Source organism: Rhinopithecus roxellana, chromosome 14 (assembly GCF_007565055.1).
Source record: "Rhinopithecus roxellana isolate Shanxi Qingling chromosome 14, ASM756505v1, whole genome shotgun sequence".
NCBI classification, from domain to species: domain Eukaryota; kingdom Metazoa; phylum Chordata; class Mammalia; order Primates; family Cercopithecidae; genus Rhinopithecus; species Rhinopithecus roxellana.
This window is the reverse complement of record NC_044562.1, coordinates 82,082,707-82,095,678: the sequence shown is the minus strand read 5'-3', so window position 1 is coordinate 82,095,678 and position 12,972 is coordinate 82,082,707. Positions and strand designations below refer to the sequence as shown.

The window sequence follows — 12,972 nt, the reverse complement described above, 5'->3', positions numbered from 1 at the left end:
CTGTAAGATCAGGAATAAGACAAATATGCCTACTCTTGCCACTTGTATTTAATACAGTACTAAAAGTCCTAGCCAGAGAAATTAGGCAAGAAAAACAAGCAAAAGACATCCCAACCTGAAAGAAAAAAGTGCTTACAGATGACATTATCTTATATGGAGAATACCCTAAAGACTCCACATGTCAGGAAAATCTGTTAGAACTAATAAACAAATTTACCAAATGTTAAAGGACATAAAATCAACATGCAAAAATCACCTGTGTTTCTATACACTAGCAATAATCTGAAAAGAAAATTAAGAAAGAAATCCCATTTATGATAGCATCAAAATAAATAAAATACTTAGGATAGGCTTAACTAAGGCATTGAAAATGTATGCACTGAAAACTATAAAATGTTCATGAAAGAAATTAAAGAAGACACAAATAAATAGAAAGATCTGGTACTCATGAATTAAATGACTTAATATTGTTAAAATGCCCACACTACCCTAATTGATCTGTGAATTCAATACAGTCCATATCAAAATCCCAACAGCATTATTTACTAAAATTAAAAAAAATCCTAAAATTCACATGAAACTACAAAAGACTCTGAATAGCCAAAGCAATCTTAAGAAAAAAGAACAAAATGGATGAATCACATTTTCTCATTTATTATTTATTTATTTATTTATTTATTTATTTATTTATTTATTTACTGAGACACAAGATCTCACCCTGTTGCCCAGGCCAGAGTGCAGTGGCATGATCATAGCTCACTGCAGCCTCATATTCTTGGGCTTGAGTGATCCTCCCACCTTAGGCTCCTAAGTAGCTAGGAGTATAGGTGTGTGCCATCATGCCTGGCTAATTTTTAAATATCTTCATAGAGAAGGAGTCTTTCTATCTTTCCCAGGCTGGTCTCAAACTCTTGGCCACAAGTGATCCTCCAGTCTTAGCCTCCCCAGTTGCTGCAATTATAAGCATGAGCCACTGCACCCAGTCCCCACAGGTCCTAATTTCTTTTTTTTTTTTTTTTTTTTTTTGAGACGGAGTCTTGCTCTGCCGCCCAGGTTGGAGTGCACTGGCCGGATCTCAGCTCACTGCAAGCTCCGCCTCCCGGGTTTACGCCATTCTCCTGCCTCAGCCTCCTGAGTAGCTGGGACTACAGGCGCCCGCCTCGTCGCCCGGCTAGTTTTTTTTCGTATTTTTCAGTAGAGACGGGGTTTCACCGTATTAGCCAGGATGGTCTCGAGCTCCTGACTTCGTGATCCGCCCGTCTCGGCCTCCCAAAGTGCTGGGATTACAGGCTTGAGCCACCGTGCCTGGCCCCTAATTTCAAAATATATAACAAAGCTACAACAATTAAAACAGCATGGTCCTGGCATAAAACAAATATATGGGCCAATGAAACAGGATAGAGATCCCAGAAATAAACCCATGCATAAATAGTTAACTCATATTCAACAGGGGTGCCAAGAATACACAATAGAAAAGAGGCCACTCAACAAATGATGTTGGGAAAACTGGATATTCACATATAAAAAATAAAATTGAATTATTTTCTTATACCATACACAAAAATCAACTCAAAATAGATTAAACATTTAAACCTAAGACCTGAAAACTGTAAAACTCCTAGAAGAAAACATAGCAGGAAAGCTTCATGATACTGATCTTGACAATGATTTATTGGAAATGACTCAAAAATTCAACCAACAAAAGCAAAAATAGACAAGCGAGACCATATCAAACTAAAAAGCTTTGGTAAAAAAGAAAAGGAAGCAATCAAGAGGGTGAAAAAGCAACCTACAGAATGGGAGAAAATATTTCCAAACTATACATCTAATAAATGGTTAATATCCAAAATATATAAGGAACTCCTACAACTTAAGAAGGCATACAAATGGCCAACAGATATATGAAAAGATGCTCAATATCACTAATCATCAGAAAATTCAAATAACAACTGTAATGAGGACTGGGTGCGGTGGCTCATGCCTGTTATCCCAGCACTTTGGGAGGCCAAGGCGGGTGGATCATGAGGTCAGGAGATCAAGACCATCCTGGCCAACACGGTAAAACCCCATCTCTACTAAAAATACAAAAATTAGCTGGGCATGGTGGCACGTGCCTGTAGCCCCAGCTACTTGGGAGGGAGGCAGGAGTCGGAGGTTGCAGTGAGCCAAGATCACACCACTCCACTCCAGCCTCGTGACAGAGTGAGACTCCTTCGAAAACAAACAAACAAACAAACAGACAGAAATTGTAATGGGATATCATCTCACACCTGCTAGGATGGCTATTACCAAAAATAAAACCAAAAACCACCCAAATCAAAAGATAATAGGTGTTGGCAAGGATATGGAGAAATTAGAACCCTTGTATATTGTTGGAATGTAAAATGATGTAGCTGCCATAGAAAACAGTATGAAACTTCCTGAAAAAATTAAAAATATAACTACCATATGATCTAGCGATGCCACATCTGAGCATACTTTAAAAATTTGAACTCAGGATTTCAGAGTCCACACTTCTGTGTTCATTTCCGTACTACTTATTATATCCAAATACGAAAACAACCTAAATGTCCATTGATGAATGATGGGATAGAAAATGTGATATTTATATACCTGCATGTGTGTGCGTGCAAACACACAGTATTCAGCCTTACAAAGAAGGAAATCCTGCCATATGCAACAACTTGAATGAACCTGGAGAAATTTATGCTAAATGAAGTCACAGAAAAAATATTTCATAATTCCACTTCTATGAAGTAACTAAAATAGTCAAACTCATGGAAACAGAGAGAAGAATGGTGATTGCCAGGGCATGAAAGGATGGTGAAATGGAGAATTGCTATTCAACAGGAATAAAGTTTCAATTATGCAAAATGAATAAGTTCTATGGACTTGCTGTAGTACTTCATGCCTATAGTTAACAATATATATAGTATACTTAAAAATTGTGTTAAGCAGGTAGATCTCATATTAAGTGTCCTTACCACAATAATTAAAATTTGGAAAGGCAAAGAAAAGGATATCACTTTCATTTTTTTTTCTTCTATGGAATAAATGAGTTCATCACAAAGCATCTACTACCTACTTCTAATAGCATGTGTTAACTAATTGAAGTGTTGGTCATGTTTTTTCAGGGAAGAGTGGAAAGAAATTCTAAATCATTCAGAAAAGGTCAGAAAATAAAAGCTATACTTAGATTTCAAGATGAAATACTGGAAGAATGATAGGGGATATGAGTTTTCGATGCTTCTAAATCAGTAACTCTTTCCTGACTTTAGTGGTGATAGTATCAACCCATTCTATTTTACTTCCTGCAGTAGAAATGTTGTTGTAAGAATAACATTAACAAGCAGGAAGATTAAAGTCAATTGGGCTTTGGCTGTTTTATTCATACTCATTCTGCTCTTTCTAGATGCATTTAATTTATCCTATGCAAGGAAGACTGAGGAATTACTTGTGTGTGCTTATATATTACATGTATGTATATATAATGCTTAAGTTGAGAAAAATTAATTGAAAATCAGGGTATACTTTATAAAATGTAAAATGGAACATGAGATTTAAAACTCTTTAAAAATAAACATCTGTATTTGGAAATGTCAGGATAAATAATGCAATATTTACTAAACTTTTGTCTACATGTGAATAGTCAATCACACACACTAATGACATTTCGATACATGTACATCTGTCTTCTTAGATGCTAAGCCAGTACCCGAAATGATTATTCTCTTGTAATTCTACCATTTAGTCTCCAAAGGTCTCTTTTTGTATAGGTGGTACTACAACCAGAATATCTCAGTTAGTTGACAAGGAACTCCACAGTTAGATTCCTTTATCTCTTGCAAATCACAAGCAATACTGTAGATTCTACCTTCTAAAATGTTTTAATGGAACATATTTCCTATTCTCCATTGCCACTAATTTGGAGAGTAAGTACGGGCCAGGTAGCAGGTCAAGCAGGGTCTGAAATAGTCTTTGGTCTTTCCCTAGTCATTTTGGGCATCGCTGCTAGATTAATTTTTTTTAAAGCTCAGTCTCAGACTCTAGAAAAAGCAATTCTGGAGCTAGATCCATAATGAAACTACTTTTTAGCTGTTAGGCCATGTGCAAATAAGAAAATTTTTCTGAGAGGTTAAATGAGGATACTATGTCTTTAGGATTTGTTGTAAAATTTGACTACGATTACATTAGAAGTATTTTATACAGGATCTGACATATCATTGAGTCTTAATAAACATAATCTCCTGCTTCCATGTTCTTCCCTACTCAACATATATGAATGAAACACCAGCTGCTACTAAAAAAGGTCTAATACGGCTTTTTATATCTACTTTCAAGCAGGTCAAAAACCTCATCTTTTACTATTTCTCCAAATCTTAAATTTCTTCAAAACTGAAGGCATTGCTGTCCCCCCTGAATTGCTGCCTCTTTTATCAACACAATTCATTTGCTCACTCATTTCTGTTTCCCTCCATGTGGGTTAGCCATTCTTTTGCCTCTCAGTTGCTGCATATCTTCTTACTCATCTTCCAAAGCCTTCTCAATTGTCACATATTTCATAAACCATTCTATAGCAGCATCTATTTTTACTCCAACTGTCATGTACATTTTTTGTTCTTGCTAATTTTTCTTATTGTATTTATCATTATTATAGTATTTGGGGATAGAGCATAGTAGAGAGTCTAAAGTAATAGAGTACAAGATACATCGAATTTACTACTGACTCTATCTAACCTTCATCACATATTCGATATATGACCTTGGGCAAGTCACTTAATCTCTCTGTACCTTTCCTCATTTATGAAAGAGACTCTGTAATAATACTTTTCGTGATTTATGTTATGGGTTGAATTGTGTTCCCCAAGAAGGTACATATAAGTCCTCAGCCTTAGCACTTCAGAATGTGACCTTATTTGAAAATAATGTCATTGAAGTTGTAATTAAGATTAAGTCATACTGGAGTGGAGTTGACTCTTAATCCAGTGTGACTGACATCCTTACTAGTAGAGGAGAAAGACACGCAGAGGGAAAATGGCATGTCACTATAAAGGGAGAGATTGGAGTTCTGTTGCCATAAACCAGGAAACACCTGGGCTACCAGAAGTTGGAAGATGCAATAAAATGTACTTCCTTAGAGGCTTTAAAGAGAACATGGACCTGCTGACACTTTGAATTTGGACTTCTAACCTCCAAAAGTGTGAGAGAATACATTTCTCTTGTTTTAAGTCATCAGGTTTGAATTATCCTGTTCTCACAGGTCAAAGAAACTAATACAGTTGATGTGAAGATTAATTAATTAAAAATTTCAGAAGTTTGCCCAAATTACAGTATTCATCAAATCTTAATTTTCAGTACTTGTATTAATTATTCTGCTACAATATAAACTCCTTGAGCTCAAGAACCATATCTTATGTTGGTCTCCCCCAAGCTTCAACCCAATATGTATCACACAGAATAAAATAAATAGCTACTTATAAAATGTGTTTTGAATAAATAGTGTATTGATTTTTTAAAAATATTCAATCCTCTATAGGAAACATTGGAAAAAACAGAATAGTTGATATATTGCTCAAAAACTATGGGTTTAACCTAAATCATAGGTTAGCCAGAACCTACTATTTAGAAAATTTTCTGTGCAAAAATGAATGAGATTAAGTATATTTATAATTGTATACTAGTCAATTATTTGAAAAATAAATGAAGTTCTAATAAAACTAATCATGAATTGATATCAAATTAAACTTTACATTATCTTTTTTGGAAAACAATTGTTCATCCCTTTCATTGCAATGAAAAATATTTGAAATACTTATCTTCTTTTTCTGTTGGTTGAAATTATCTATGATGACACCAATGAACAAGTTCAAAGTGAAGAATGACCCAAAGATGATAAAGATGACAAAATAAATATACATGTAGAGGCTATATTCATATTTGGGCTGCTTGTCTACCTATAAAATTTACAAAAGTTAGCATTATATGGACAATAACATTCCTCATTTTCTTTTTCACATGGTTTGACAAGGTAATTCAAACAGTGCTATCCTAGGTAAACAGGATTTAAGGAGCTACAGCATTGTTGAGGTTTAACATAATCACTCAACAATTTATTCAACGTGTATTCATTACATACTTCTTTAACTTATTACATACTTATGTAATAAACAATATAATCTTCAAATAACTACAAAGGGCTTAATCATATGCATACTTGTGCTCATATTGGTAGGACAATTCAATAACTAAGTGACATACTGTGTATATGTTATTTCTAAAAGTACTATAAATGAGACATTATCATATTTATATAAATTTTGCCATATATTTTCATTTGATTCCAAATATGTCTTTATTAGATTTTGTAAAACTGTTACCTAGGGAGTAATCATTAAAGTTTCTTAGCATGGAACTTATTTCGCATAAACTCATCCAAGGTGTTTTAAAATGTAAAAAGAGTAAAAGTTATACATTATAATTATTTTTATTTGATAAGCAGATATTTTTACTGAGCATTTAGTAATGCCAGCCTGCACTAAGTGCTCTGCTTCTATTTTCTTGCTGGGTCCTCACAATACTACGGAGTAGGCATTGGATGATTATAGACATTTATTAGACAAAGGATAGATTCATTCAATTATAGATTAGACAAACAAACTAAGTCTCAAGAAGGTACGGTAATTTGCCCAAAGTCAGCTGTAGAGCTTGGATGATGTGGTACACCTAAAATTTGAATCGGGCTCTATGTCCTCCAACTGCTGTACTCACAACCACTAGGCTACTATCAGGTGGATGTTCTTCATTGTCTATGTGAGTCCCAAGGGCTTCATGAAGTTATAGTTTGGAAATCACTGAAATAAACTCAGAAGCTTGTGAAAATAAAGTTTAGTGCTAAGATAATCAATACTTACATTAACGGAATCCACTGCTGCATACATAATAATGGTCCATCCCTTAAATGTTGCCTTTAAGAATAATATTAATAGAGTCTGAATGTTAAACTCATATTCTAAAATAGCCATAAACATAGTTTTATCTGTTTAATGTTACCACAATTATTAAGCAATACTAGTAAGTTTTGCTGTATTCAACATGTCCATTTAATATAAAGATTTTTTTTAAAAAGGACATATTCCCAAGTAACATGCTAAATCTTAGTTCTAGTTAATTATTTCCAAATTGTTACATTTGCCTGTGAATTTTGCATGTAACCTTTCATTTTTTAAAGGTGAAGGGAAATTTTATGAATAAGACAGGAAACATCTTTTCTCCATTGTTTTAAGGGTTCTCCACGCCTGTGGGAAGTTCCTCTCATCCCTTCATAATGTGAAGCAGGAAGTCCAAAAATGTTTATTTCTGAAGAAATATTTGAATGGTGCTAGATGGGAGTCCACATGACACCAAAGAGTCAATTATAAATTAATAACTCAAATGCAACAGAACCTGTGCTGCTTATTCATATAGGAACATGTTCTAGGAAAGACCAGCACTTTTTTTTTGAGATGGAGTCTCGCTCTGTAGCCCAGGCTGGAATGCAGTGGCGTGATCTTGGCCCACTGCAACCTCCACCTCCCGGGTTCATGCGATTCTCCTGCCTCAGCTTCCCACGTAGGTAGGATTACAGGAGCCTACCACCACACCCGGCTAATTTTTTGTATTTTTAGTAGAGATGGGGTTTCACTATGTTGGTCAGACTGGTCTCAAACTCCTGACTTCGTGATCTGCCCACCTTGGCCTCCCAAAGTGAAGAGATTACAGGCATGAGCCACCGAGCCTGGTCAAGACTGGCACTGTTTTAAAAACCATACAGTATTTTATCTTCAATTTATAATTAACAGACTATTTAAAGAATAACTTATATCCTTTGTCCAATATCTATTAAAATACCAAACATTCATGAAAGGTGACACTTACAACTTGAAGCAGAGATAGGTAACCAAGTCCGACATTATCAAAGTTCACTTTCAGGTTTTTCCATCGCACATTTTGACTAACATTCATAAGGGCAAAACATTCAGAACGATTTGGAACTTGACTTGCAGGAAACCGTGACCCATCTGTGGTGTTAATACACTCATAGAACTTGCCAGCAAACAAATTTACTCCCATGATGCTGAATATCAGCCAGAATATAAGACACACAAGTAGCACATTCATGATGGAAGGAATTGCTCCTATAAGTGCATTCACAACCACCTAGTATTCAAAAGAAAGAAAAGAATGATTAGGATTAGTAAGATGTTAAATAGGCAACATGAAAGAAATGCCATGAAGACATAAACAGATTAGAAAAGCCACCCTTAAATATCTAAGACACCAAACCAACCAACCGACACATGTTTATTAAATGCCTACTCTACACTCAGCAGTGTGCCAAGCAAGACAAAATGAGACATGAACTCTGTGATCACCAGGCTTACAAATTACATGACTATCACGCAATAAAATTATTAGCAAACTATAAGACAAAATAAGATAGTGTAATAGCTTAAATAAATGTAAAATAAATAAAAATAATAAACCAAAACCTGTTATTGATAAGGTAAACTTGTAAAATCTGTATACTCTGGAAAAACAGAAATTTATAAACATAAATGAAAAAAAATATATTTATATACATTTAAGTGTTCATGATCCTATTATTATCAGCATTAAAGATTCCCCCATAGAGAAACTATTGGTGTATATCAGGTGGAATTATGACTGGACATCATTTCAATTCAATTTTGTTATTTTATTTTCTTATTCTCTTTATTTGAGACATTCTTCTCTACAAAAGGATTGAGAGTCTTTAAATGGTTTGAATCCTTTAGATTTGGCTGGTTCTACAAAATAAGAGCAATCTTTTAAAATTTATTATTATTACTCTAAATACTTTATATGTAAGCCTGTGCCTAAATATAGATAGTGCTGACCTCAGTTAAGGCAAAAATTAGGAACAGTTTTTCTTTAATCCTTTCTTTATTTCTGCTTTTCAGCATTTGTACTGCTATTGATCACCAGTGTGTCTTGCCACTCCAGTTTTTCTCCAGGGCAATTACTGTAGCATTTAACACTCTCCAGATTTTCTCATTTACTTAATCCTTTAAAATCTACCTGTCTTCTACACTTCAGCTCGAGTTCCCATTCAAGTAAAAATGTGTTAAAGATTAACCTGTTAGGGAAGTAGCACTGGGATCCTTCTTTTCTGCAATGTATTAAGCAGGTTTTCAGGATGCTTTAAAATAGAGAAATACTAAGGATCTCTGACTACTAATCAGATCATCTAGGGAGAACGTTTGCAAATATTTTTATAAATATTTTTAGGCTTTGTGGGTTATATCTCCGTTGCAACTATTCAACTCTGCGATGGTAGTCATAGGTCACATATAAACAAACTGGTAAGGATGTGTTCCAAGAAAAAAACAGGCTGGGGTTTGTTGACCTTTGGTCCAGAGCAATGATTATCTGGAGTTCATGGACCTGTAGAGGTTCCCTGGGGGCACGAAATTATATAACAAACATTATGGTTGTGCTCTCTTTCTGGAAAGAAAATTCTTGCTTTCATGAGATTCTTATAGTCTATGTGACCTCAAAAAGGATTAGGAGGAACAGGAATAGAGAATGAAGTTCAAAGTGGCCACCTCCTAGCAGAGTCTACTTTTTCATGCTCATTTCCTGCTGCCCTCCCTGCTACGTTTATCACCTAGGCACACTGATCTGTCTAGTCGCTGACCACGCACACCTTGCATACTCTATTCTGTGCTGCCCTACCATGTGGTATCTCTGCCTTGAATGCCTATCTGCCTATGATTTGGGGCTTACTCTTCAGTCATGAAATGTCTGAAATGTCACCTCCTTGTGATGTCTTCCCAGACTTCCCCAGATAGCCACTCCCTCCTGTATATTCCTGTATCATTATGTGCCTTTGTCTGTCTCTCTTGTAACCATTGACCCTACTCACTCTTTGGGGACTGGGGTCTGTGTACCACTGTACTCTGTGTTTTTTATACCACAACACCTGACACATAGTTGGTATTTAAAATGTTTTTCTAAAAAACGTGAGTAATGATGGAATCATGGGTCTCTGAGAAAGACAGGCACATATTGGTCTGATGAGAAGCCAGTTGAGAAAGCTAAAGAGCCGAAGGACTCAAACAAGCTAACTACAATATGCCTCAAATGCATTATTTCATTATTTCATTTATCCTTCAAAATAGCCCTGCAGCATGAAGAAATATCTCTTTTTGCATGGTTAACAAATGTAACTAAATAGACATTCGTTCCTCAAAATATACTAAACTATTCTCGTGCATCCAATTCACCTGTAATACAGATAAAGAACAAAGTGCAAACAGAGTAAAGTAATAGGCTGACTTAGTCACTGAAGGAAGTGATTTTGTAGGGGAAAGTTCTGGATAGATTGTAGCATTCTATTAATGCTCAAAAAATTAAGTCAATGAATTCTAATACCACCTTTCTGCACAAAATGAAACTTGTAATTTTCAACTTGTAGATAGAATATTTTTGAATTGTGCTTATGAACTTTTTTTATATAATCATGTTCTTTCTTACATACTTGGAAGCCATTATACACTGGATACTTAAAATAGCAGAGATCTCAGTCATAATTAGGTTTGTAGGGGTAACAGTGAAGATTTAGTAGGCTGAAAGATCTCTAATGTTCACTTGAAGCTGGTTAAAACCCAAATTTCTTCCCCATCCTGGAGTTTCTGACTCAGTAGGTCTGGGGTGAGATCCAAGAATTTGCCTTTTTTTTTTTTTTTTTTTTTGATACAGAGTCTCGCTCTGTTGTCCAGGCTGGACAGCAGTTGCATGATCTCGATTCACTGCATCCTCTGCCTCCCAGGTTCAAGCAATTCTTCTGCCTCAGCCTCTGGAGTACCTGGGACTATAGGTGAGCACCACCACGCCCAGGTAATTTTTTGTATCTTTAGTAGAGATGGGGTTTCACCATACTGGCCAGGCTGGTCTCGAATTCCTGACCTCATGATTCGCCCATCTTTTTAATAAGTTTGTAGATAATGCTAATAGTTGGTTAGTAAACCACACTTAAAATATCAGTAAGCTAGACTAATCTCCGTGTTAAATTGCTCAGAGATGGTAAGGTAGGGAGGTAGTTAAGTAAACAAATAAGTAAAATACAATATAATGAGGATTTTAGGTGTCTGAACAGAGAGAGAATACGCAGTTTTGTCTGCTGGTGGACAGACAAGGCAACTTTAAATTGAGCCTTAAAGGACAGATAGGTGTTTGCTGTATAGACAGGTTAAGGTCAGGGCAGGGCAGGGGAAGCATTTCAGAACAGAGGCATAAAAAAGCAGGTATAAATCTGGGGAAGAAATCTTAGAAGAGTACCAACACATGAGGATATGGACTAATTACAGAAAATAAAGTTGTTGTCCTTCATGTGTGTTACAAAGTTGCTAGTTTAATACAATCCCTAAAGCTAGGTTATGGTAGTTGTTATTCATTATAACTTGTTTGTCTCTGCTAATTGAGTATCTTTTCAGGCACTCTGCAGCCTAAGTGCAAATTAAGTAAACTCTGTGACCTATAGTTTTCTCAAATATAATTTAGTTATAATTCCACTTACTTTGCAATGTTATTTTAAAGGTGAAATTAAATGTGATGGCTGATGTGGTCTCACTTCCCTATCTTTTCTAATGCTCCTTACCCAGGTAGTTCCTTAAACAAGTATTATTTGAACTCATGATATAAGTAGGTCCTTGATTACTTATGTATGAGAGATGATGTTAGGACTAATAGTTTCCCCTTTCACTGGGACTTCCTAGCACAGGGAAGATTTCCATTTAACATGGAAAAAGTCACTCATTTGGATCATCCTCTCGCTTGACAATATTAGATAAAGGCAGGATTACTGTGATTAACTTATTCCCTTGTTAAACAATATGTGCTGAAATACTGTGTGTGTATATATGTATATATAGTATGCATATATATACACTAATATGTACAGTAACTACTATATATACATATACTATATATGCATATTTTATATATAGTATTTCATATTTTGTATATATATACTAGTATATACTAATTAGTATTATACTATTTTTAGTAATATACTATTTAATTAATGCTATAATTAGCATTTATATATTAGTATGCATATATATGCCATTAGCATATATAATATGCATATATACTATTAGTATATGTAACATGCATATGTGTACTATTAGTATATATCATATGCACATATATACCATATATGCATAGTATATATAGTATATATGCATACTGTATATAGTATGTAAATGCATAGTATATATAGTATACATATGCATACTATTATATACATAATGTATACATATATGCATACATATATATGTATATGTACGTACACTCACATAAACAGCCCACATATTTATGTAAATAGAAACCACTCATAATTTCTACACACCCATTTTTTTATATTTTAAACCCCATTAAAAAAATAAGAATATTATAAAGTTTAGTATTTTCTTACCCTCATTCCTTCAAATCTAGATAAGGCTCTTAGAGGTCTTAAAGCTCTCAGCGTCCGAAGAGATTTAACGGGGCCAAGATCTGAGTAGCCAAGAGTGTTTGCCACTAAAGTAACCAAAGAAACCTATAAAAATAGCATTTTCATTAATTATGTCAATAAAATGATGAAGCATAAAAGGAAAAAGTCAATTTTCAAACTCACTAAAAGCAACTCAACAGGAACAATAAGATTTTATATATGGAGTTGTGTAGTCAATGCCTAAAAACAGGGTAAGGTGGATGTTTCTGTAAGGAAATAGATTTAAAAGAAGGTTAACCAAAATAAGAAGAAATAATGTAAGCAAAGTAAGTTGTTTATTCTATTTGAGTAGAAATCATGCATATGCTTTTCACACTTTTGTAATCAATTGTTTTGTAATTGCTTATTAAATCTAAAGATTTCATTAGAACAATGGTCAACATTTTAATTATAAAACT

General features: G+C 34.6%; 1 protein-coding gene across 3 annotated transcripts in view; it reads right to left on the bottom strand.

Moving 5' to 3' along the window:
* The window catches only part of SCN9A (sodium voltage-gated channel alpha subunit 9), a 207,614-nt gene that overhangs the window by 23,897 nt on the left and 170,745 nt on the right, over positions 1-12,972 (bottom strand). For all 3 annotated transcript variants that reach the window (XM_010365299.2, XM_010365298.2, XM_030917073.1), the window contains 4 exons: positions 12,497-12,619; positions 7,915-8,196; positions 6,912-6,965; positions 5,817-5,954 (listed from right to left, as the gene is read on the bottom strand). In XM_010365299.2, the coding sequence (XP_010363601.2) occupies positions 5,817-5,954; positions 6,912-6,965; positions 7,915-8,196; positions 12,497-12,619 (597 nt within the window). The remainder of the gene's footprint in view (positions 1-5,816; positions 5,955-6,911; positions 6,966-7,914; positions 8,197-12,496; positions 12,620-12,972) is intronic.